Source organism: Cryptosporidium parvum, chromosome 1, assembly GCF_000165345.1.
Source record: "Cryptosporidium parvum Iowa II chromosome 1, whole genome shotgun sequence".
NCBI classification, from domain to species: Eukaryota; Apicomplexa; class Conoidasida; order Eucoccidiorida; family Cryptosporidiidae; genus Cryptosporidium; species Cryptosporidium parvum.
The window spans coordinates 535279-560435 of NC_006980.1; the positions used below are offsets into that span (position 1 = coordinate 535279).

General features: G+C 30.8%; 13 protein-coding genes across 13 annotated transcripts; 9 read left to right on the forward strand and 4 right to left on the reverse strand.

Moving 5' to 3' along the window:
- Positions 1-61: 61 nt before the first annotated feature.
- Positions 62-1234, forward strand: cgd1_2420 (SUA5 like RNA binding domain containing protein; the record flags this gene model as incomplete). Its single annotated transcript, XM_628071.1, has 1 exon — positions 62-1234. A coding segment is annotated over one exon (1173 nt), but the record flags the coding sequence as incomplete, so codon positions are not given.
- A 212-nt stretch (positions 1235-1446) lies between these two features.
- cgd1_2430 (ARP3 actin related protein) lies at positions 1447-2382 on the forward strand (the record flags this gene model as incomplete). Its single annotated transcript, XM_628072.1, has 1 exon — positions 1447-2382. The coding sequence occupies one exon, from the start codon at positions 1447-1449 to the stop codon at positions 2380-2382; it is 936 nt and encodes a 311-aa protein (XP_628072.1).
- Positions 2383-2797: 415 nt separating this feature from the next.
- Positions 2798-4183, forward strand: cgd1_2440 (eukaryotic orthologous group, signal peptide; the record flags this gene model as incomplete). The annotated part of the gene is made up of 1 exon (XM_628073.1): positions 2798-4183. The coding sequence occupies one exon, from the start codon at positions 2798-2800 to the stop codon at positions 4181-4183; it is 1386 nt and encodes a 461-aa protein (XP_628073.1).
- A 26-nt stretch (positions 4184-4209) lies between these two features.
- On the reverse strand, positions 4210-6957 carry cgd1_2450 (ELP3 like acetyltransferase involved in transcription; the record flags this gene model as incomplete). The annotated part of the gene is made up of 1 exon (XM_628074.1): positions 4210-6957. One exon carries the CDS (start codon positions 6955-6957, stop codon positions 4210-4212), a length of 2748 nt encoding a protein of 915 aa, XP_628074.1.
- Positions 6958-8015: 1058 nt separating this feature from the next.
- cgd1_2460 (hypothetical protein) lies at positions 8016-8588 on the forward strand (the record flags this gene model as incomplete). Its single annotated transcript, XM_628075.1, has 1 exon — positions 8016-8588. One exon carries the CDS (start codon positions 8016-8018, stop codon positions 8586-8588), a length of 573 nt encoding a protein of 190 aa, XP_628075.1.
- A 325-nt stretch (positions 8589-8913) lies between these two features.
- cgd1_2470 (phosphotyrosyl phosphatase activator protein-related) lies at positions 8914-9864 on the reverse strand (the record flags this gene model as incomplete). Its single annotated transcript, XM_001388130.1, has 1 exon — positions 8914-9864. The coding sequence occupies one exon, from the start codon at positions 9862-9864 to the stop codon at positions 8914-8916; it is 951 nt and encodes a 316-aa protein (XP_001388167.1).
- A 246-nt stretch (positions 9865-10110) lies between these two features.
- cgd1_2480 (hypothetical protein) lies at positions 10111-11301 on the forward strand (the record flags this gene model as incomplete). Its single annotated transcript, XM_001388131.1, has 1 exon — positions 10111-11301. The coding sequence occupies one exon, from the start codon at positions 10111-10113 to the stop codon at positions 11299-11301; it is 1191 nt and encodes a 396-aa protein (XP_001388168.1).
- Positions 11302-11777: 476 nt separating this feature from the next.
- cgd1_2490 (proteasome subunit beta type 1, putative) lies at positions 11778-12566 on the forward strand (the record flags this gene model as incomplete). Its single annotated transcript, XM_001388132.1, has 2 exons — positions 11778-12089; positions 12138-12566. 2 exons carry the CDS (start codon positions 11778-11780, stop codon positions 12564-12566), a joined length of 741 nt encoding a protein of 246 aa, XP_001388169.1.
- Positions 12567-12869: 303 nt separating this feature from the next.
- cgd1_2500 (signal recognition particle SPR68) lies at positions 12870-14768 on the forward strand (the record flags this gene model as incomplete). Its single annotated transcript, XM_628076.1, has 1 exon — positions 12870-14768. The coding sequence occupies one exon, from the start codon at positions 12870-12872 to the stop codon at positions 14766-14768; it is 1899 nt and encodes a 632-aa protein (XP_628076.1).
- A 45-nt stretch (positions 14769-14813) lies between these two features.
- On the reverse strand, positions 14814-15692 carry cgd1_2510 (hypothetical protein, transmembrane domain within N-terminus; the record flags this gene model as incomplete). Its single annotated transcript, XM_628077.1, has 1 exon — positions 14814-15692. One exon carries the CDS (start codon positions 15690-15692, stop codon positions 14814-14816), a length of 879 nt encoding a protein of 292 aa, XP_628077.1.
- A 758-nt stretch (positions 15693-16450) lies between these two features.
- On the reverse strand, positions 16451-16771 carry cgd1_2520 (hypothetical protein; the record flags this gene model as incomplete). Its single annotated transcript, XM_628078.1, has 1 exon — positions 16451-16771. One exon carries the CDS (start codon positions 16769-16771, stop codon positions 16451-16453), a length of 321 nt encoding a protein of 106 aa, XP_628078.1.
- Positions 16772-17369: 598 nt separating this feature from the next.
- cgd1_2530 (TRAFAC type P-loop GTpase that may be related to kinesin) lies at positions 17370-21266 on the forward strand (the record flags this gene model as incomplete). The annotated part of the gene is made up of 1 exon (XM_628079.1): positions 17370-21266. The coding sequence occupies one exon, from the start codon at positions 17370-17372 to the stop codon at positions 21264-21266; it is 3897 nt and encodes a 1298-aa protein (XP_628079.1).
- Positions 21267-21469: 203 nt separating this feature from the next.
- cgd1_2540 (dictyostelium gelation factor like filamin type immunoglobulin domain that is involved in binding actin) lies at positions 21470-25036 on the forward strand (the record flags this gene model as incomplete). Its single annotated transcript, XM_628080.1, has 1 exon — positions 21470-25036. The coding sequence occupies one exon, from the start codon at positions 21470-21472 to the stop codon at positions 25034-25036; it is 3567 nt and encodes a 1188-aa protein (XP_628080.1).
- Between the last annotated feature and the right edge of the window lie 121 nt (positions 25037-25157).

Here is a 25157-nt window from a genome sequence, read left to right on the forward strand (position 1 = left end):
TAGAGCGCGAATAATTTTACCCCAAATATTTAAATAAGATAAAAAGCTAATTATCGTATGATACATGAGCAATCTATCTGATTATGCGAAATATATTTTAAATGGGGAGTTAGTTGCAATACCGACTGAAACTGTGTATGGGTTGGGTGGAAATGCTTACGACAGATCCTCTATATTAAAAATTTTCAAGATAAAAGGAAGGCCAATAAACAATCCTTTGATATGCCATGTACACAGCTTCAAGTTTGCAGAAGATAATGTTTTTGAGTTGTCTGAAAGGACAAGAGTCATATATAAAATTTTGACTGATAAGTTTTGGCCAGGTCCATTAACAGTAATTTCTAAGAAGAGACATAATATTGTAGATGAAGTTTCAGTCTCAGGTAAAGTTGGAGTTAGATGCCCCAACAATCAATTGACGTTAGACCTGCTTAAGCTGTCATCCGTCCCTATTGCTGCCCCTTCAGCAAATCGGTCAGGCCATATAAGTCCCACTACTCCCCTGCATGTATCAAAGGAATTTGATCAAAGTTATATGAATGAGGTAGGAATAAAAGTTTGGATTTTGGATGGAGGTGAATGTTGTAGCGTAGGAGTAGAATCAACTGTTTTAGAGTATTATGAAGATGGCAATTTTATTTCTATTTTTAGATGCGGTAAAGTTACTAAAAAGCAAATATGGGAAACTTTGATCGATAACTGTAGAAATAATGAATGGATCAAAGAAATTAAAATATCATATTTTGGTAGCAATAACTCATCACCGAATAGAAACTACTTATCTCTTCACGATACAGTCGCAATTAGTCCTGGAATGGACATTAAACACTACTCGCCAACTATTTGTACTAAATTAATATCATTTATTTCAGATACTAATAAATATACAGGTATAAATGTTGATTTAAGAAACATAATATTGATTGATATTGGATCAAAGCTTTCATTTCTTAGGTGTTATGTCCGTCATTATTTTTCTTTGTGTGACGATTACGATTTTTCATTAGCATGTAAAAACTTATTTGCAACTTTACATCAAGCAGAGGATTTTGCTAATAGCCTCGATGATCTTTCTTCCGTCTATATTTTCATTACTGGATTTGAGACGGAAGATAATATTTCATTGGCTCTTTGGGATAGAGTCTATAGAGCTTCATCTGGAGAGTTGATTTATTGCAATTTGAACGAAATAAAGATTCAACATAAATACATTAAAAGATTTTACAAAGTATAATACTAAAAGGTAATAGTTTTTAGTGGATATTAGCTTAGGATTATTTCTATGTGCGTAACATAATTGCCCACCCATACAATATATTTTATATAATTTTAATCGAAATACTTGCTATCGTCTAATTTGTTACTTTCAATCTCTTTGTTTTGCCGTTACCGCCGATTTGAGTATAATATTCTAACAAAAAAATTTAGTTGATATAATAAATAAGGATGAACCCATTTGATTTTCCTATTGTAATTGATACTGGCCAGTTTCAAACAAGAATAGGTAGTTCAATTAATAAGCTTCCTCAGATTATTATTGATACAATCTTATTTGAAAAAATTGAAGTAAAAGAAATAAATTTTGATAAAAAAATTTTTTCAGATAAACTTGGAATTAGCGAACATTGTATTGAAACGAAGTCACTAAGTTCATCAAATAATTGGAACCCGCAAAAAAAATCACTTCTTGTGAATGACTACCAGGATATTACACATCCTTTCAATTATCTTGATGGACTTGATTGGAATTTGTTAGAAACGTTTTGGACTGACATAATTTCAAGAGAAATGTGTTATGACACCACGATGTGTCCTGTTTTGCTATCTGAACCTCACAACGCACCATTTGACTTTCAGGATCATTCGATGGAGTTTTTTTTTGAATCGCTTTCTGTGCCTTCATTCAATTGCATTTCTCAAGAATTACTTTCGGTTGATGCAGTCCAAAGAGGGCTTCCAAATATTTTTCACAAATCAAATAGCAAGGGATCAGTTGGAATTATTGTACATTTTGGTGACTCAAGTATTAGAATACTTCCTATTGCCTCCGGATATTTATTATCGGACTATATTGGAATTATTAATTTAGGAGGGTATTCAATAACAAATTCATTATTTGATAACTTTAAGACAAATTTTAAGTCTTCTTCTCCAATTACACACAAAAATATTGACAGCATTAAATCGTATGGCATTTTTGATGGAATCATCACAAAAATGGCTATTCCATATATTTGTGATGAGATCATCTCGGTTGCTAGAAAGTGCCCTGTCGACTATTTACGACTTCTGTTAAAAAATATAATATTTATTGGCGGATCGTCAATCAACTCTCTGCTTTCGACCTATTTCAAGAACTATTTTAAGGTACGTTTTAATTGAACCTAACTTTTGTTATCACACTACATGTGAACATGGAATTTTGTTTTCAGATTTTGCTAGAAAGAAATAACATCAGTATAGACGACATTCAAGTTATTAACTTATCTAATTCATCTAATATTGAGGAAAAGATATTGGGAAGATGTTCTACATGGCTTGGCGGTTCTTATTTTGCGAAAAATTCAGGTTTGGTGGGCCATTTCTTTAATAAAGAACAGGTATGAATATTTGAACTTGCAACATCCACATACATTTTGACTATTTTTACACGATTTTCAATATACTGTAGTACGAAGAATATGGGTCCTGTGCAATACGTAGACTATTTGATCAGGGAGTTGTTAATACCGCCTGAAAAAGTTGATGTTTGCGAACTCTTTATTGCTTCTTTCTCTTCAGATAAATTTTCATATCCATGACCAATTTCCTATACCCCATTTTGCTTAGTTGTATTTTAAATATTCGCCTACTTTTCTTTATTTTCACAGTTGCAAATGCAGCAAATAACAGTGATCAATGCATAAATATTCTAAATAGATGGGATTTGCGACAAGGAATGGAAAACAAATGCCCCAACTGGGTGGTTGATGTGCGTTGGATAATTTATGATGTAAAGGACGGAGAGGGATTCAATCTCCAAAGAAATGTATTTGATAGGATGGCATTAGTTGTCTCGAGTCTTAATGAAATCATGTATAAAAAAAACGAGGATAAATTTGCAGTTCTAATTCTGCCCCCATTTTGTAATATCGCCCATTGGACTTATAATTCCAAACGAAGATTACCTTGGTCAACGTTTTTTAGCATAAAACAAAATGGATTACCAACATTGGAATATGACATCTACAAGAGATTAACTGGTATAGTTAATATAGGTGCTGAAGTAGTCGGGCTAAACTTTGACTGGAACAACAAATCATTTCAATCAAGTACTTCAATAGAATATTATAATAGCTTTGAAATATCAGAATCAAGACATTTGAATTCAAAGTGCTTCTTTAACAATTATGTTAGAAATGGGAATGTAGTTTATGGAGGACGTTGTGAATTAGTAAAAATTAGAAGTCTTATTTGTCTTTCTTTTTTTAAGTTAATGAGATTTAAAGAAGTCTCAGAAGAAATATATAAAATATTGGAGTCGAACAGGAAAGAAGGAAAACTTCACAATTATTTAATCAAGCATACGGAAGGAATTCTCGTTCCATGGCCTTGGGAACTAAGCAAATATAGAGTTTTGGATGTAATTAGCTATAATAACAATATAAGAAGATATGCAAATTTATACATGTCCGCAAATACTTTTTTTGATGAAAAAAAACCTTTTATAAGTGTTCACTTAAGAAGAAATGATTTTGTATTTTTAAGAAATGATGATATACCAACATTTGATCAAGTTATTGATAGATTATTACAGCTTTCAAATGATCTTAAAACAAAACGTGTTGTAATATCCACAGACAGCAATGAATATGAAAAAAATGAATTATTGGATATTTTTTTGAAACACAATCTTGATTTACATATTATTAATATTAAGGATCATCTTGATGATGGAATCATTTCAGCAGTAAGTCAAGTAATACTTCTGAACGGTGAATATTTTATTGGAACAAAAGAATCACGCTTTAGTTTTTCAGTTATTTGGGACTGTATTTTATCAGTAATGAACGATTTTAAAGATGATATTTCAAGGAATTTCAACAAATGTAATGAGGTATTTTGTGGAAAAGCTAATGAGAAGAGCTCAATATGTAGGGAGCACCCAGACAGACTTCCAAAATTTAATATTGATGCCGCTTAACTAACTATTCTAAACAAATAGATTCGCTAAACCATCATTCTTTTAGACCTCAAATAGCTTAAGCCAAATATAGATGAAGTAAAGATACTCATTCCAACAATCCAAGAAAATCGGCTGTTAAAATTATTAAATATTAAATATTTAATGTTATTTAATAAATTCTTGACCTTCGAATCTTTAGTATTTTTATATTGAATATTAGTTTCTGGTTTTGGCAAAATTTTAAGAGCGTTATTATAAATATCAACATTAATGGTGCTAGCATAATTCTCAAGCGTCATTTCTTTATATTCAGCCATACCGGGTATAATATTATTGCCATTATGCTCTTTCAACTGATTGCTGCACTCTAAAGATCTAATATATTTTAGTGTTTTAAATAAATCAGTTTCTAAATTGTAATCCAAAAAACAAACATCAAATTCACTATTAATATTTGATGAAGCATCAATATTTTTTACCATGTATGTATCTTGAAGGAAGTATCCATTGTTGGCGTAATATTCGCGTACCCCAACACCAGAAATAACCACAATTCGAGAAAAGCCGTGAATTAAAGCTAAGTACTCTGCTGCTCTCAACAGAGTTTTACCAAATCCTCTATGTTGTACTGCAGAATCTGTTTCTTTCTCATTATTGTAATGCGGAACAACTGTTCCATAAATATGTAGCTCTCTAATTAATGCTGAATCTTTCAAAACTGGAAACTTTTCTAAAATTTCCTCACTGTCTTCAATGAATTCGTCCATGTTGTACTCGCTATGTATGTCAGATTCATGTTTACTTCCTGAACTTGACTGGTTTTGAGCTACTACTTCTTCATCTTTGAATCTAACTCTCAAACGAATAAATCCGTAAAGATCCAGTTCATCCTTTGATTCAACAGAAATAAAAAATTCAGCCCCCCCAAAGCTATTATATTTTCTTATTCTTAACACAATTTGAATATCCCTATCCTTCGTATTTAAACCGTTATCTTTATTTTTGGTGTGCTTCTTAGCTTTCTTATTTTTTTTATTTTTTAGTTTATTACCGTTTTCTTCCTTGTCATTAAAGCTTCCATTTGAATTTGCATTTAATTGATTTAGTTGTTTGTTGCTAATGTGCTTATCTTTGATCTCTCTGCATCTTAGGCATCTGCAATTTAAGTCTAAAGCTTTCATCTTATCATGAATCATTTGCCTTAAATTCGTACAGCTATTACCTGCAATAATGCTTTGGTTAGGTATATCCCTAATGACTCTATTGACTCTAATCCAGGGATGAAGACCAACTTTACAAGATAATAACAAATAGCAAAGTGTATCTGGAAAAATTTCTGCGTATGGAAGGTAGGCCTTATTTTCGTACCATTCTTCTATTTTAGAAAATGGTACAACTTCGCATGGGTAAAGCTTCCATTGATCACATTGAAGTTTTGGGTCGCTTAATACATTAGAAAGCATCAAATAGTCATTGACAACTCCTAAAGTTTGTGCGTTATCAAATCCTATATATGCCTGCAAGTCTTTAAGCAAAGTGATTCTTTTTGATAATATATGGCTTTCATCTGGAGCCAAATTAAATTCATTAGTACTTGTATGATCGTAAGGATTCGGTAAATCTGGCATTAAGTGAATATCAACTTTGTATCCAGTATCTTTAAGCAGTCTAATTGATTTTACAATTTGACGCATATAGCAGCCTCTGTTTATGAGTTTTAAGACCCAATAGTCAGTATGTTGAATTCCTAGTTGTACCCTAGTGCATCCAAATTCCCGTAACTGAAGTATTTCATCTAGAGTAATATAATCCGGCCTTGTTTCTAATGTTAAACCAATTATTCTGCATTCTGCAGTTTGATTTAACTCAACTTCTTCAGAAAGAGGTAGTTTTTCTCTATCTATATAGTCCCTGTTATCATAAATATTATTTTTATTTGTGAAAGTATTTGCAGCATAATAAATGTCACGAATAAAAGCGTTTTGATACTCTTTGGGATATCCACTCCAAGTCCCACCTAGTACTAATACTTCAATTTTATCTATAATATGTCCATTGTTTTTAAGTGTAATTGATCGATCTCTAAACTGCTTTATAGCATCGAACGAATTTTGATTAGCTCTCAATACTGCTGGTTCTGTAGAAAGATAGCTTCTAGGTTGTCCAGGTTCATTTGGGCAATAGTGGCAATCATGTTTGCAAGAGAATGCGCCGGGTGAAGTTAATATTGTGATAACTATTACCCCTGACTGACTTCTAACAGCTTTCTTTGAAAGCAAAGCTTTTTCTAAGTTACTTCCAACCTGAGGTTGATTATTTTTTGAACTATATTCCTGAAATAACATACTAATGTTATCGCTTGAAAGCTCTATTCCTTTTTGAGAAACTAATTCTTCATATACTCTTATAATTTGAGCCTTGCTTGGTGCAACTTTATGACGTCTCCTAAGTATATTTATCACATGTTCATATTCCTCCTTTGTCTTTGGTGATAATAAAATTAAGTCATGTATGAAAGAACTCAATGATTTGACTTCAAGTTCTTCATCATTCTTTTGACGTTTCTCATAATTAGACCACTCTGCAGAGCTCTTGTAATAGCTCTCTAGATGCCTCCTTCTATGCTCGTTCAACAAATCTTCTCTTCTTAACTGTTTAATTTCGCCTGCATTAACTGGAAAATCATCTCTAAATGCAGGTATTGAGCTATTCACTTCCTCAAAAGTTAGAGCTGAATTCGTATTTACACCCCCTTGAGATAAGCTATCATCCTGCGTTTTAATTTTTTGCATTATATGAGACAATTTAGCGATTATTTTCAAATCCCTAATTTCTTTTTAGACCCAATACATCAACTTTATTAAAAAAACAAAAAGTTAGAAAAAATTAAATGAGAATAGTAAATGGCACTAGTCTGAAAAATTTAACGATCTTAATAACTGAAAGTAATTTCTTTTATTCAGAAGTATGGAAAAATATTGCTTTTGACTAAATGTTAATCAAATTTGAATAAAGTTGACATTAAATTTTATCGGCGCTGAGAACTAACTAGTCAGGCGCTCTATTTTGAAATTTTTGTGTGGTAATTAATTTGAGGCGAACGAATAAATTGAATATGAAACATACTAAAAGTTATTTTTGAAGTAGCAAGATATTTTGTTAGAATAAGGTCGTGAAACTGAGTTGTTGTACAATATGTAAGAACAATACATTAAACTTCGTTGTTTTAAAATAAGTAATGCATAAAATAGCACTTTGACTGTCGTAGATAGATCCCGCCTATAGACAGAGATGTGAAGGATTAATACGAGTAAAGATAAAAGGGGGAAAAAAAATTAAATGAGGAAATAATTGATTAATTTGGTTCCGATAATAAAGAGTAAATTTTGTATTGGACAAACCTTAAATTTTTTCACAAGTGATGATAAGTCAATCACCATAGATTAGGAAATTAAGCAACTTGTTTTAGTTATTAATTTATTTTGGTTATAACTTTGAATTTAATACTTTTCATTGGATATCTTTAAATAATAAAAATTGGAATTATGTGATATCTATTCAAGTTTGTATTTATAATAACAAACTTGCTTATCTAAATCAACGCATAGAAATAGTTTGATTTATTAACGTGAATATCTTTCATTTCATTATTAATTTCAAGTATATTTATTTTGTAATAATTCAAGATTTATAGTGGCAATATCATTACAAGCGCAAGTTTATGATTGAATTTATATGCTTTCACAAATAAATGTATTTACAGCAAGAATAACACAAATCAAATACGTATTCGTTAGTTTATACAATTAAATATTGTTTAATCACTTTGCAAAATTTATATATTATTACAATGTCTAATAAAAGTTCAGAAAGAAAGACTTTTGGAGGATACTATAATTCTCATAATAATAGAAGGAAAAAAAGAGATTTAGTAGTCAGTAATTGCTCAAATACAAACGGATCAAGTTCCACTGCATACAATAAATACTATAATAAGGCCAACAGGGATGATCCAGGAGCTTTGATTTTAAAGCTGCTACATAGTGGACGAAACATTGAAACAGCATCTGTAGTTCCGCAATCCAACAGTTATATTAGACCGCAAAGCCGTACTAAGAATTGTGAAAGCGTGGAACCGAACTTCAAGATGCAGAGTGAAGAGCCAATAAATGTTAATTCAGAAAATCCAAATGCAACAAGTGTCAATTTGTTTGCAACTCCGCCTCCCAACAGAAAAGGAAGATATAGTGTCGTTTCGTCGTATGGAACTAACAATCCAAAGTTTGTTAACTACTCTAATAGCGGTGGAAACAAATCGCTACAATCCAGCTCGTCTAATCCAACAAATTTTGCTTTACCTATGTATATGAGATCTCCTAATCCAGAAAGCATTCCAATGCCTTGTGGCTTTCCAATTGGATAAATGAAAGTAACTTTCTATGGTGGGTAGGTGATGAACTAAATTTTACTATAATAGTTATAGTATTACAACCATTTTGATTTAGGTCCTAACGCTATTAAAATAATTTTTCATACTTTTTCAAGAAAAAATCCTGAAATAGAAGCAAAGGCGCAATATTTCATCAATATTTGTTTTGTCGCGATTTAGCTGTGCGTTCTGTTTCTTTGCCGTTGCTTTTAGAGATAAGTGCGATCTCAATCCCAGCTCTTTCTCGTAATTCTGCTTGTTGAGGCTCCGAGCCAATCAAATATAGCCAGTTGTGTTGGTTTGCGATGCGAAGTCGAATTTATTTAAATGGAATCAAGCTTCCAAACAATATATGCTGTGCAACGGGGAATTTATTTAGTATTTCTGCCACATACATTTTGATCATGCCAGAGTAAATTTTTTCCCAAGTGGGAACGGAAGTTAAACTATATAAAATAGGAGAGCATTCTGCAAAATATACGTTCGTCTTCATATTGAGAATATGTTGTATAGAATTAATATATAACGATTTTGCAGAGTAAATTTCCAATATAGAGCGATCAAGTATCTGATTTGTAAGCACAGGAAATAGTTCGTTTGAGTTAATTAACTGAGCAGATCCGAATAAAAATGGGAGAAATTGGTAATCATCTAGTCCCCAAACACCCCTTGATCCAGCAGGCTCCAGTAGATATATTGACTGAAGTCTTCTCATTAAAAGGATATATCTATAGAATACGACCAATATAAGATCAGGAAGATCATTCTTTTGGAAAGCCCCAAGCCTATGAATACACATAAGAAAAAGGATAAAATTAAGCTCATGTCCTGTCCCATAATCAACTCTGGATCTATTTCCGAATGATTCTACAAAATAACTCTTAACCTCTTGCAAATATTCGTCAGAATTTTCCTTTAGAATATCAGAAATATAAGATGTACATGTTTGGTTCGTTTTGTCATACCAAGTTTGAAAAGCCTTATTTCCAAATCTCATCGGCTGTTTTATTGGAGGTATTTCATCAATATTAGAATCTAATTTGGATAATAATTTAAGAATGTTTATAATTGAGTTAAATCCGATATCAGATCGTTCTTTTCCGCTTTCTTCATATTCGTGTTGCTGTACTAATATTTTTCCTTTAATGCTCTCACTCAACAATTTAATAAAATCTATAATATCTGAATGAGTTTTCCCGCAAATAAAGTAATTTAACTGCGTTAAATCAGTTATTTTAGCTATGCATTCGACTCTTTCAGCCAGACTCATAGGTAATTAGCTTTTTACAAAAACAATTTGATCTGTAGTAAAATAATTTAAATGATTATTGTTGATCATTTTGGCGGTCCATGATCAATAAATTTGTTTGGGGTGTTTAATGGAAATTTGACATTGACAAATTTATGCGAAGAAAAAAAACTTATAGCAGAGGATATAGGGCTATTTTAAGGCATTAGATACAATTAATTCAGAAAAATATAAAGCTCGTATTGCTGTGCTTCAGTTTATTAAAACATGTCGGATATGATCTTAAGCTCAGGAATAGGAAGCCAATCTTCTAGCATCATTCTGGATATCGGTACTCAATCTATTAGAGCAGGATATGGAGGTGACGATTTGCCAAGGAGTGTAGTTCCTACATGTATTGGAATTCCCAATAAGGAGGTTGATTTAATTGATTCGAATAGACTTTGCAATACCATTTTTCCTCTCAAACCATGGGAGAAGCGAGACTACATTGAAGTTTTACATCCATTACAATATAATATTCAAGAAAAAGCAATTGAATTTAATGAGGAATACTTAACAAAAATTATTCAAGAATTGTCTTTATCACAAAAATTTACAAATAGCACCTCTTCATTTTTAACTAAGCACAATTACATTTTTGAACCACTGGATGACAGGATGAATGGCCAAACACTTTTGATCCCTATTCATTCAACATCAAACCCCAATAATTCTATTAAACTTGCAGAAATTGCATTTGAAAAACTTGAAGTTGCATCGCTATTTACATCAAGAAGGCCAGTACTTTCTTGTTTTGCTTGTGGTAGGACTTCAGGGATTGTAGTTGACATCGGTGCGTCAGTATCAAATGTTTCTTGCGTTCAAGATGGGCACTGTATTCAAGGGAGTATTCAGGAGTATCCTGTTGCAGGAGACTTTTTGGATAATGAAATTTATAAAAAAATACACAAGGTAAACATTATTCCTGAATTTGGAATATTCAAAAATGAAGATAAAAATGGGGCAAGTGAATATCATGTACCCTTAACAAATGTTGATGAATCTTACTTAACTTGGGGGATAATGCATGTAATTAGGGAAATTAAACATTCTAGCCTTTTTTTCCCGAATCCTAATTCAAATAATGAGAATGAGTTTCATCTCCCAGATGGTAATGTAATTGACACTACATCTATTCGTAACAGCATTCCAAATTTACTTTTTAAATCTGGAAATTCCAATCAAGGCTACCCAGGCATTGTACAAATGGTTATAAATTCAATAACTGAAACTTCAAATATCAATAAAGAAATTTCAAGCATTACTTCATCTATTATTCTTGCAGGAGGAACAACATTAATTAATGGATTTGATGCCAAGTTGCACCAAGGAATTATCGATCAGAGACCTTCAGTAATATTTAATAACTCTGTAAGTTTTCTGAAATCAAATTACAAAATTTATTCAGCATTTTAGACTGGTCCAGCTCCTAGAATTGTTGCATCTCCGCGCGCATCAGAAAGATTGGCATCTGCATGGATTGGAGCTTCAATTCTTTCTTCTTTGGGAACATTTCCCCAATTTACAGTTTCAAAGAGGGTAAGTGTGTTTTGTATATGAACTTCTTATTTTAATTGTTTTTGCAGGACTACCAAGAGTTTGGCCCAAATATTATTAATAAAAAATGCCCATAGTCCTAAATAATAGTATAAGTCATGCTTTTAATCTACTAGTTATCAATCTACTTACAATTATCACAGCTGCCTATCAAAATTTTACTTGAATTTGTTATAATCTAATAATTTTATTGCCCATAATGAGGAGGCGCCTACCCATTTTTTTCTCTTTCCCCCACATAAGAGTTTAAATGAAACAATTTTCATATCGAAGATTGGAAACTGTCGCCATTCAACTAATAAAATTTAAAGAGGTGATATTAGGCACTGGTTCAAATGTATTCCTTAACTAAAAATAGAGATCCTATACAAATTGAGGGATTTTGTGGTCAACTCATTTCTGAGACAGAAAAAAAAAGCTATAATGGCAAAATTGAACATAGCTTTAACCCTTATATGAATAATGGTGGTTCATGCGTAGCCGTAGCAGGGGATGATTTTGTTGTAATCGCCGCAGATACAAGGCTCAGTAAAATGTATAGAATAGCCTCAAGATCAGTTTCTAAAACTTGTCAGTTAACAAATAAGTGTATCTTAGCTTGTAGTGGAATGCTTGCAGATATAAATGCACTTAGAAAGACGTTATTAGTAAGTTTCTAAATATTATTAGATAACATTATAATCATTTAATTTCAGGCAAAAGTAAAACTATATGAGTTTGAACATAACAAAACGCCCTCTATTAATGCAATTGCTCAATTACTTTCTTGTATATTGTACTCGAAAAGATTCTTCCCATACTATTCATTTTGTCTACTTTCAGGGTTAGATGAACAGGGTAAAGGTGTTGTTTATGGCTATGATGCAGTGGGTAGTTTTGATCAGCATAAATTTGTGGCACTTGGGTCTGGAGGATCGTTAATAACTTCAATCCTTGATAATCAAATATCGGGAAATAATCAGACCTCATTTGAGTCGATTGATAAAGTTGGAATCATTAATATTGTTAAAGATTCAATTACGAGTGCCAGTGAGAGAGACGTTCATACAGGTGACTCTGCAGAAGTTATTGTTATTGACTCTTCCGGAATAAGCGTTTCATCATTAAGATTAAGAGAGGATTAATTTCAAATAATACGATAGGTTATTACAAACTAATAAGTACATAGGCAAACTTTAGTTATGACCCTAATAAATAGAATCTAAAGATAGCAATTTTTTTAATAAAATTTTAAATTGAATTTAGCTTTGTGTATCGATTTCCCGCAGAACAATTTGATGGTAGCTCTAATTACAATTCAAATTGTTTGCTCAAAATTTGAAATTATTTATCGGTGTCTTCTTCCGACTAACCAATAATTTATTAGTGAATAATAATCAACTTCCACAATATTTGTTTTTTGATGAGCAAATATTGAATATTTAGCGATGGAATCAATTACTAATGATATTTTTGATGAATTAAGTAATGAAATAACTGTTAAAAATGATGATTTCGGAGACTTCGATATGGAAATCAGCGAAAGAATTGAGTTTCCATTGCTCGTCATTGTAAAACATTTACAATACCAAAACGGTTTAAAACATAAGGATTTTGCACAATATACACGGTATTGTTCTCGAAAGCTTCATAGATTAAGATCTGGGCTAAAAATGAAATGTGGAAGGAGTAAATTTCAAAAAAGTTATACTGAATGCAGTGACTACACAAACCATAAACATTTACTACTGTTAATTCTTTTAATCGAGAGAAATTTGAGTTCAGGAGCTGATCTAGGGTGTGGAACTACTAAAAATGTCAGTGCAAGACTAAATAAAGTAAACAATAGAGGAAGACTGCATGAAATACGCAAGCTGAGGAGAGGATGCAACTTGTCCAAACTCCTTGTAGAAGTTGCCAAGAATAGATGCACTCATAGGAGTATTGTTGAAGTTCAAGCCTACCAAAGTTATATTCTCGGTAATTATTATTTGAAATGTTCAAATTGGGAGAAAGGCGCAATTGAACTGAACAAGTCTTTGAAGCTCTACCAACAGCTTAAACTAGATGTTTCAATATTTGAAAAATATAATATTTTGCCCCATTATAATATTTCTAAACTATCTAAATCTGAATGTGTCCAAGCTTATGATGATCAAATCATGGAAATGGCACCACTAATTCGACTTTGTTTATATCATTGTAAGCGTCTTGATATTTCGGTTCATGTATGCGATAATACAGTTAATGTGCTAAAAAACAATGACTCGCTCAATAATTCAAATATGAAATTTTTTTACAATAATAAAGAATATAATGTTCCAATTTCAAATTTGGAAATATTACTAGTCGAATTACAGGAAAATTATAAAGCAGTTAAGGAGTATATTCCTTCTGGAGACACTGAGAAAATTCTAAAGCTTCCAGGCAATATAGTAATTGAATTATTCTCTGAAACTTTAATGTCTTCAACCACTTTGAGAAATAAAATTCACGAGGAAATGACAAAAGCCAGCGCAAATAATGAAACTTTAGTAATAAATAGTTGTCAATCAAATGAATGGGTTGCGTTCGAATCTTACACTAAAGAATTTAATTCATTTGTTTCTATCGAGAGGGATTTAATATTTGTATTCCAGTTGATGGAATACTTCAATAATCCTGAATTTTACACGAAATTGATTTTTCTTAATGATGAACGTTGGGCAAATATATCACATGAACTTCAGAATTCAACTGCAAAAAAAATCAATTCTTTAAGATATCCTGAAGAGGGAGTTCGTATATGTGACATAGTTAATTACACTGTTTCTGAGATCTCTTCTAGCAACAAAGCCACCCATATTTCGGATTTAATAGATATTTTGGAAATTGTAAATAACAATTGCCGCAGCTTGTTTTTGTCACACTGCTTTGGACAAAAAGGAAAATTTCAAGAAGCATTTGTACTTTGCGACTTGGTGAAGTCACGTCTTGAAATTAAGGAGACGAATTTTAACAAAATCTATTTAGATAAAGATGAAATATTTCAAAGAATAATTACTCTAATTAAAGAAATCAATCTTAATGTTAATGATATGGCAAACAAGTCATACAACATTTACCTTTCAAACGCCGCAACTTATGAAACTATACAAATCAAAGCGATGGATTTTAAAAATTCTAATGGAACCCTTAATGATGAAGCAATAAGTCCAAGAGTTCTTCCGATTCCAGTAAAGCCAATCATGTTTGATATAGCTTCTGATTTTGTTTTATCCCCAGATTTATCAAATAAAATTAAAAAAAATGGGTTAGTGAACAAAATTTTCTCGAAAGCTACTTCAAAATTTAGATTATTCAAATAACTTCAGCACTATCACATCCACCCTACTACTTTATTTTATTGTGAGCTATTTATTGCACGCAGGAAATAGTACATATCCAATATCTTGTTGCACATACGATATTGATCCAAGAAAATACCTCATATTAAAATCTAATTGAACATCCACTACAAAACTTCTCACTACCCCGTTTATGCAATTTGAGCCTAATGTCTCGTTCAAAACTTTTTTCGCACCTTCAAAGTCCACATCACCTTTAATTAGCATTAAAAATTCGTTTTTTCCAGGAGGTAGCCAGGCACCTAATTTCGCTTCTGCTTCGCCATAACGTCCTAATATATGTTCTAATTGACGGAGATCTTTGTTTTCTGTGACTAGCGTCACCTTCTTTGCGATTAGTATTTTATCATTATCTGTGGGTAATTTCTTATTTAATGGGAATATGAAGCCATTTGATAGATCTTTATCCAATATAGAATGCGAAAAAATATTATTGTTGCTTTTGTTAGGAGTACAAACGAATTTTGTTGAAACAGGAACAAAATTTATATTTCTAATTGAGAGCCTACCGCTCAGCAAACTTTTATTATATACTGGCATCTTTAGAGTCGCAATAAATGTTCCGTCTGCTGAAACGGTTAATGAGTCTGTTTTGATGGGTAATCCGTAGATATTCCCTATAAAAATAGGAGGGGGTGCCATCTGTCCAATAGTTATTCCTCCTGAAAATAGAATCAGCAAAAAAACCAACAGTATTAATAACAAAAGTAATATATTGTATAGACCTATAGTGATCTTTGAATTTTTTTTCTTTTCTTTAAAAGAAATATCCAGAGACAGAATAGACCATGGCTCTTTGATTGCTGCACAAGCCACGTATGGAACAGCTTCATTAATGTCGATTTCATGGCTAAATATACATTTGTAAATCTTTTTAAAAAGCATAAATATTAATTAAATAAGCCCGCTATAAATAAACCATAAATCCAGTGTATTTCGAATTTATTCTCGATTCATTTGGATTTAGCAATATTAATTATAATTATTTTTCTATAATTCTCTAACTTTAGTTGGAAACCCGAATCTCTGTCTTAATGCCCTTATTCGTTCCGGCTTAGAATTGATCTTCGATGACTGAAACTGTAAAAATTAAATCAAGCCACTATAGATCAACTTACTTCTTGGCGAATTAACTTTACTGTCTCGCCCAGGTATCTTTTCACAAGTCCAATTGCCCAATCTTGCACTTCGCTAGTTGTTTGTCTATCATCATCCTGCCTATGGACGTTTTCTCCCTGGAGCAGTAATCGGTCGGTATTGTCAATTATTCCTAGAATAATTCCGTTATAAATATTAGTTAAATGTATAATCTTTTTGCCTATATATCTTACCGTAATCTTCGTCTCTATATACGAAGTATTCTTTAACGCAATTATCACCTTTTAATTTCATTTTTCTTTTTGGTTGAGAAGTAATTATATTGTTTTTTATTAATTTGTTATTATTTTCGCTTCTCAATCTTCTCCCATAAATTATTGGAGGTAGTATCAATTTTCGTTTTTTTATTCCGATATTCTTGCTTAAAAATGTAATACTTGAAGAAGTTTTAATAGTTGGAGAGTTTTGAGTTTTGTTCGCAAGATTACTAATTTTATCGCATCCTCTAAATTAAAATATAAAATAATAAATGCAAAGCTTTATACTTACATAATTGTAGGAGTAGGCGTTGAATTGCGCACAATTTCTTCTTCGAATAAATTCTTCGACAAAGTTTCATCAAAAATACAAACTTCTTGCTTATTCTCAATATTTCTGTCAACTGTAACTTTCTGAAGTTCCGAATGATTAAATAGCTCTGAGTTACTCAGCTGTCCAAACTCATTATTTTGCGTGGGAATCAATAGAATTCCTGAATTATTGCATTCATATTGGGATGCATAAAATTTGTCTATCTCCTTTTTTTCGCATGTATATATTCCTAAATCTTCTGTCCTCTTTCTTTTTCCATATTTACTCAAGTTCATTTTTATTGAATCAACTAAGTTATCAACTATCTTTATGTTCTAAATTCAATTGTTAATCAATACAGTCTTAATTATCCGCTTACGTACCTTTCTCCAGTCAAACCCTGTTTCTTTAATTATTTTCTTTATTTCTTCGCTGTAAAGATCACACATTTATTATTGAATTAATATCTATTGCAATATATAGCCTTAACACACTATTTTTTTAAATCCACCTATTAATTAAAAAAACTAATTATGCAATGCATGTTTATCCACTTGATAATATACCGGTAAACTATCACATGCATACATGCAGGAAAATAAATATTTCAATACGTGTATAATCATTTAACAGCTATCTTTGAAGCCATAATGTGATAATTGTTCAAATTCATTCAGTTTTAAGTAATTTTCAAAGAATAATTATATATTTCACAGATTTAAAAGTTGCTTTTTTTTGTCAATTGTGAACGTGTGTAAAATGTACAGTTTGCTAATAAATAAAGAGGCGTCATGTCTATTCTTGATTTTTTTTTTTTTTTTAATTTATTTAGAATTAAATAAGACAAGCTATATTTAGTTATACAATAATATTGATGAGATCCAATATAATGAAATGGAAGGTGGGGTAATAAACTTGAAAAAAGAAAGAAGCTCAGTTAGAACATTCATCAGATTCTGTCCATCTAAAAAAACAATTATCGAAGATTCAAAAGAATGTCAATGGGTATTCAGCACAGGAGATCATGGAAAGTCGATTAGAGCAAGTAGAAAATCATCTATTTCCAAAACTAGAAGTTGTACTGTCACTGATGAGATATTTAAAGAAGATGCTTGCAATAGCGAAATTTATAGAAAAACTATGTTACAGCAGCATGCTGTTGATGTATTAGATGGAATCTCTACGAATATAATAGTTTGCGGCCCTCACAAAACGGGAAAAACCAATTTATTAATTGGTTCTCAAAGAAGTATTGGGATAGTGCTTCAATCAATATATGATATTTTTGCTGCAATACGATGTTACACAAATGGTATTCATATTAATGAAAAAGGGGTAAATACTGAAACAACTGGCAACTTTGATCGACTTTTTGTTGTCAAAGCATCTGTATTAGAAATAGGAGAAGACTCTTCAAACTTTAAATTAGATAATGTTCGTGATTTAATAAATCCAGAAAACCCACTACAATTGATTAAAAAATTGGGAGGAGAATTAGGTTATTCTATAAAAGGTGAACATGAACATCTATTTGAGAATGAGGAAAAACTAGTGGCATCAATTTTATCTGCTGTAGCAAGAAAAAAAGTTTTAGATGCGATTCGTAGAGAAAGAGTTAATACCAGAAAGAAAAAAAAAACTCCTGAGCAAATACAAAATACAATATTTGGTGAATTTGGAGAAAGATGGGTTAAAGATGATATGATTGGTAGTTTGTTGATAACTATTTCAGTTGAGTCAGTTGATAAGTCAGAATTGGAAAATAATATAAGTAAGAATGAAAAAATAGCAAACTCAACCCATGTAAACTATGGTACCTTGCGATTTTTTGAAATTTCATCTTGTATTAGCGCAAGCCCAAATTTAAAAGCAGTAATTCCGCTTTTCGGTTTGCTCGATTTAGCATTCGAGATAAGGAAATATTGTTATACAAATGAAAAAAGTAATAGAATCAATATTACGAATATTAGTAGTTATATTGCTTCAACCATAATTGATTCAAATTTAACTATAATTGGCACGTTATCTAGGTTTCCTTCAGAGAAAAAGTGTTGCATTCGCCCTTTAATAGCACCTTACGATAATCAAACAACTGTTCAACCCCATTCAATTTTTGATACATTGCAATTTTTGGAATATATCGGTAATAGCATGAAATTTCCCATATATCCTCAAAGAAATTGTTTTAAAAAGCCTTTTGTTCAATCAAAACTAATGGAAGTTTGCAGGAAAAATTTAATGAATGGCTCCAAGAAAATTCATAGTAAAATGATAATTAAATCAGAAAGAGGAATCTGGCAAAGTGAAAGTAGTGGAAGAGTAACTAGAATTATCCGGCTGCTTACATTCATTAATCGTTCAATTGAAGGTTCAGGAATATTGAGAATTTTGATGAGTGGGAATGAAGATGATATTATTCGAATTTACTGCGAAAATATTATTGGATCTGGTGTAATTGACCTAGATGGATACCAAATTAATAATTCCACTGGAAAATGGTTTCAAATTGATAACTATAAATTACCTGAAAAAGAAAAAGAACAGAGGAAGAAGTTAGAGTACATGAATCAAATAGAACAGAAATACGGATTGAAAGACAAAAATATTAAAAAGGAAACTTTGCTCATTGATAAAAAGGTCAAATTCGACTGTGAAAAAAAAAATGAAAAAGAAATTGAAGATCATATTAAAAAGATGAAAAATCTTGACTTTACAATTGAAAGACCTAAATTTGAAGATAATAACTTTAAAGAGATTTCAGAAAACAAAGCTCCTAATAAATTTGGAAATAACATTAAATTTGACGAAGTTTTGCTTTCATCAAGTACAAACGAAAGAATTGAAAGTAGTGAGTCTGATGTAGATATTACTAATATATTCGATTCTACAGCACTTGAGCGTAATAAAGATAAGTTAGATAATGAAGATTTTAATGTAAATCTGTGCGAACAATTTGATAAGTCAAATAAATCAAAGAAAAAAATATTTATTAGCGAAAACGTAGGCAACAGTAACAATTATTTGAATGTTGACGAATACGTTGGCGAATCAAATAATTTTAATGATCAAATAAGTGAAGGAATAGGTCCTGATTCAAACCTATTTGATCCTGTAAAACAATATGAAAAGTTACTAAAAAAAACTATTTCGCTTAATAAACTACAAAAATCGATTATGGAAAGCCAAAAAAAGGTACTTCAAGATGAATCTTTATATGCAAATAGTAATGCTAATAGCATGAATGATTATATTTCTAAGCTAGAAGGGAAGAAACCTTCTAACCGTCTTTCATTAGTTAATAAAAAAGCTATTGAGGCTAGCCAAAAAGCTATTGAAGCTAGTAAAAAAGCTATTGAAGCTAGTAAACATTTATATGAGAGGGAAGTAAACCACTCGAGAGGAAAAATACATGATCACATACCTGCTTCGAAAAATTTTCCACAAATCGATATTTATGCACCATCCTATGACTCGGATATTGAATATGACAAATTTCACAACCCAAAAGATATCGTATTTGATTTCAAGTCATCAAACGAAAGCGATGAAGATCATAAGGAAAGAGTTCTTGAAAGTCATTATAAAAGCAACTTCCCTCATAATAATGAAAGTTGCCCTTGCTGTGACCAACTATCAAAAAGGAGTAAGTGCCGTTGCCATTATGCGGACGCATCCGTAAATTTCAATGGAATAAGCGAAACATCTGTGAATACTGATAAATCTCTGTTCTTATATTATGAACCAGGAGCAGGTAAAAATGAACTAATTAAACCAAATGGCAGAAGTTGGGATATTTTTGTTAATGTTCCCAAGAAGTTTGCGAACGTAACAACTCTTGGATTCGAAAATGGGAAAATATTTCAAAGTGATAAACAAGAGTTTGAGAATCCTTTTGAGAACGATGAAAATATTGAAGTCCCAGATTCGAAAATAATAAGTTCATATGAAGCTTTTTCCGACAAAGATATTTCAAATATTACATCAGAGTTTGATCAAAATTCTTTTCAAACTAAAATAAATCTTGATTCGTTACAAAGAGAAGCTATAGAAAACAATAAATTAAGTAAAAAAAAGGTGAATTATGAGAGTAACTCAAACGTGGAAAATAAAAATCAAACAATTAAAAATGATATTTTGGACGACCTTATGGAGATTAAAAGACAAACTTCAAATCTTAAACATCAGTTCATATTGGATCCCAAATTGTTTAGGCCTCTCTATGAAAGTAACAACCCAGATAAATGTGATCTATCAATAAAGAAAATTGATATTGATCAAGAACTAAAAAATGTTGAGAAATATTCCTGTTTTGAGCATAGCTCAAATATAGATAGACTATCTTCGTCCGCCAATAGCAATGATTTAAACTTTAATTCAAACTTCAATTATTCAGATTATCCCAATTTCAATTTAGAAAATTCATCTCAGGAAAATTCTTTTGAAGGCGTAACTCCATACAACTCCAAGATTAATCAGCCTTATATTAATAGTTCTTCAAATAACTACTCTGATGACAAATACTTGGAAGAAATAGAAATGGACCTTAACGAACAATTGAATAATTTCTCTAAGTATACGAATACAAATTTGTCAAATACACGCCCAAGCGAAAGTAATACAGACAGAAGTATTGAAATTCTCAAACACCAGGAAATTCCAATAGAAAACGTTATTCGAGAAGTTGGATGCTGCCATATTAAGTATATTATGCCATTTCCAAAAGATCTAAAACCAAAGATATTTAAAGGAACTAGCAACTTTCAGTTTCCCTATTTAAGGTCATTATATTAATAGGATTTCAAATAAATAAATTTAAGTAAATGTGACTAGTATTTTATGATTGTTAAGTAATTCATTATTTAATTTAAATTGCATTTGCATGTCCACTGAATTAGTCACGTAATGTCTCCGACCAGGTTATATTTATTGATCAATAAAAAAACTGAAATAAAAGTTTAAAGAAAGATTAGTTGATGAATTAACTTTTAGGAATTATGCACTCTGTGTGTAGCAACAATGATGACGATAAAAGCGACATATTTTCTGGTTCAGATTCACATAAATTTGTACCACTGAATCCCAATTTCGCAAAAGAGATCAATGCCTCAATCCCAATGGGAGTATATGGTGGAATTCAAAAAAATGAAGAACCTTACTTAAACTCCATGAAAAATTCAAGCCTAATGGTTATGGAATTGATTCCTACTCAACAAATTGTCAAGTGCGAGACTCATACTTTACAAAATCAAGATTTAAATTTTGCTCAGTTAAATAGGGAAGACCTCGTACACAAAGGCAGTTATGATTCATATTCATTTGAAACTATAAAAAATCATTACTTTGATTGTAGGTATTTACCTAATGAATACACTGATGATAATCTGTTTTTGAAGGATTCTTTTTCTACAAAAAAACAAGGGGAAATTACAATCAAGCAACTAATTAAACAAGCATCTGGAATAATCACTGAAGAAGTTGCGAACAACTGTAGAGCAACAGGCATTGGATTAAAACAGGCTGTTTCTGGCGAAATTACTCAAGTGATGATTTATACATACTCTGAAAATAACCAGAGAATAACTTATGGCGGATATAATTTCAGGATTTTATTAACGCCTTACAAACTGGACAGTCTAAATAGCCAAGATCAAGTTCCATTCATTTCTTTGGAGTTGCTTGATATGAATGAAGTATTTGAGGGAAGTGTAATAGATAATCACGATGGTACCTATACAGCATCTTACATTTGTAAAAAAGCAGTTCCTCACAAATTAGAAATTGTAGAAAGTAAGAATAAGATTAAAATAGGAGAATCTCCATTTGTGATTCAAGTCACCCCTGGAAAATCATATCCGGAATTGTGTTGGGCTGAAGGCGAAGGATTGAAATATTATAATATAGATGAGACAATATCTACTTTCAAAATATATTCTGTAGATAGAATGGGGAATAAAACGAAAAGAGGAGGCGATAAATATGAGGTATTTGGCGTTGGGGGAATTAAAATTCAACAAATATTAGATTTGAAAAATGGAGAATATGAAGTATATTACAAAGTACATAAATGTAACTTAGATGATTATAAGGAAATTAATATTAAATTATTTGGGCAATTTATCAAAACTCCTGCATTTTATCCAGTATCTAAAGTCTTATTAGATGAAAAAACAATAAATACAAATTATGAGATTGATCAAAATAACTTGTTAAATAAAACTATTTTGAAGTTCGATAATTTGTCCATTGATATTAAACCAGCTTACACACTTTCAATGGTATTCAAACACTTTAATGAGATGAAGAAGATGGGGAATGAGATTGACATTTCGATACCCAACTTGGCCCCATTTCCAGAAGAAAAAGAAAGCAAAACCAATAGAGAAATAATTAAGAGGCTTGGAATTTTAAATAGTTCAAATAACTTCGAAGTAAATGATGACATGATTTTAAATGATAAAATTAGAGCTAGTATATTGGATGATTATAAAAATAATATTTTGAAAAATATCACAAATAAGCTGATTAAGAATGAGGAGATTTTGAATGATCTGTCTAAAGCTATTATTCTGCATTGCGAAACAGGTAAAAAGCATGATAGAAAACTTGCTAAAGATGAAAAAAAACTAGAGTCTGAATTGGATGAAATAACAGATTGCCAACAGAGAATGTTTGCGACGTATTCTTGTTTACAACAAGGTGGTATTGATAGTTTGCCAGTTTCATTTGAATTGGAAGACCCTGGAAAAGTGAAGTCCCGTCAGACTAAAGATAGAAAATTCTACATAGATACATATAATTTACTAGAAAAGAAGTTTGAAGAAATTAATTTAAGAAAGGAATTATTTGAGAAAAAAAGGGATGAATACACACAGAAATTACATCGAACGTTGGCAACAAGACAGAAGTCTATAATAAAAACTCAAAGGAGCTATAACAGAATATTGGATGAGTTGGACAAAGTTTATTCGCAATTATCAAAAAAACAAACTAGAAGACAAGATTTATACAAAAATTTGAAATCAGATTCACTTAAAGTATATGAAGGACTAGAGAATCAAAAAGTATTGGATTTCCATTTAAAGAAAAATACAGTAATAACAATGAATAGTGAAAGACACGAAGTTGATAAGCTTGCAAACCATGATGACAATAATAATAATAATAAAAGGATTACCGGGAGGGATAGAAAATATAACAATTACTCTTGCTTAGTCCCCACAGATCCTGAAAGCCCTGCGTTTTGGTTTGCAGAAGCATCATATCTTAGAGATGAAAAGGAAAAAATCAATCAGTACAAAAAACATGATGATGATTTTAATATAAATAATCTATTAAGTGATAATCCACAAAAAATTAAAAGGTGGGATTTAGATGAGGACAGTAGATGGATAAGCTGTCCTTCAAGCGTTTCAATAACATTTTCAACAATGAAAACACCGGAAATACAACCTATAAAGCAAAAAGGAATGTTCAAAAATGATATTTATACTGAAAACTTTAATAAAATTAAAAATGAAATTTTATCAGGCGAGAAAAAAGATCCTATGCTACCTGAAAATATGAATGATGAAGAAATTAATGTTATTATTCAAAAAGATAAGGAAAGAAAGAAGCTATTCAGTAAAATGATAAATACTAAAAAAAGTAACGCTTTGGATGATAATTCCAGTCAATGGGTTAATGAACCACCAAGTCCAAGAAAAATTAAATCATTTTATAATAAATATTTGGATTATTACAACGAAAAATTATTTAATGTAATTAAAGAAGAATCTAATAATGAAGAATTGAAATATGAAACAGATATAGGCCATGATTACATAGATATTAATTTATTAAATAAAGATGTTAAATTAATACCCAAATTATTTTGGGATAAAGATTTTATACTTAAATTAAATGCTGGAGCAACACAGAAAGAAGATTTTGACAAGATAAAGAATGTTTGGGAAGATCAGCTAAAAGCAGGCCGTGAAATGAAGAAAAGTATCGAAGCAGAAAAATTAAAGCTGATGAAGTTACTTCCAAAAGATGATTTTAATATTAATCATTTAGATGTTATGGAATACCATGACGAAAATAACCTGGTTAACAATATTAAAGATAGTAATATAGTGAAAACTGACTGGAGGCAAATTAATCATACATTTAAAAGCGATCCTAGGGATGTTCCATGGGAATTTTTGGATGAGATTTCTAAATTGGACACTATGCCAAGCCAAGAGTTGAATAAGGAAGATTTACAAAAATATATTGTAGAATCACTGGTATTGAATGGTAAAGGTTTATCTAATATAAAAAATCAAATTAAGGAGAGCTTAATTCAAGAAGAAAAAAGTATTAGGGAGGCACAAAGTAATAAAATGCCCAACAAAGAATTGGAAAATATTAATAATGAGCAAAAACAAAAATTGGAAGCAAGTAAAAGTAACATTAAAATGTTTGATAAATCGAAGAAACTCAAGGCAAATACATTGAATCGTGAAAAAACAAAATTGCTAATAAGTAGAAAAAATTTTGATACGAGGAGAGAGCAGTTCGAGCATGACAACATTAAATAATTTTTCTTTTTCTTTTTTTAAATTAATAATAATTTATTTAGATATATATATTCGAGCTATAAATTATTCTGATTAATTAAACAAATATATTATTACAAATAGTTATAATTTAGTCGTTTTT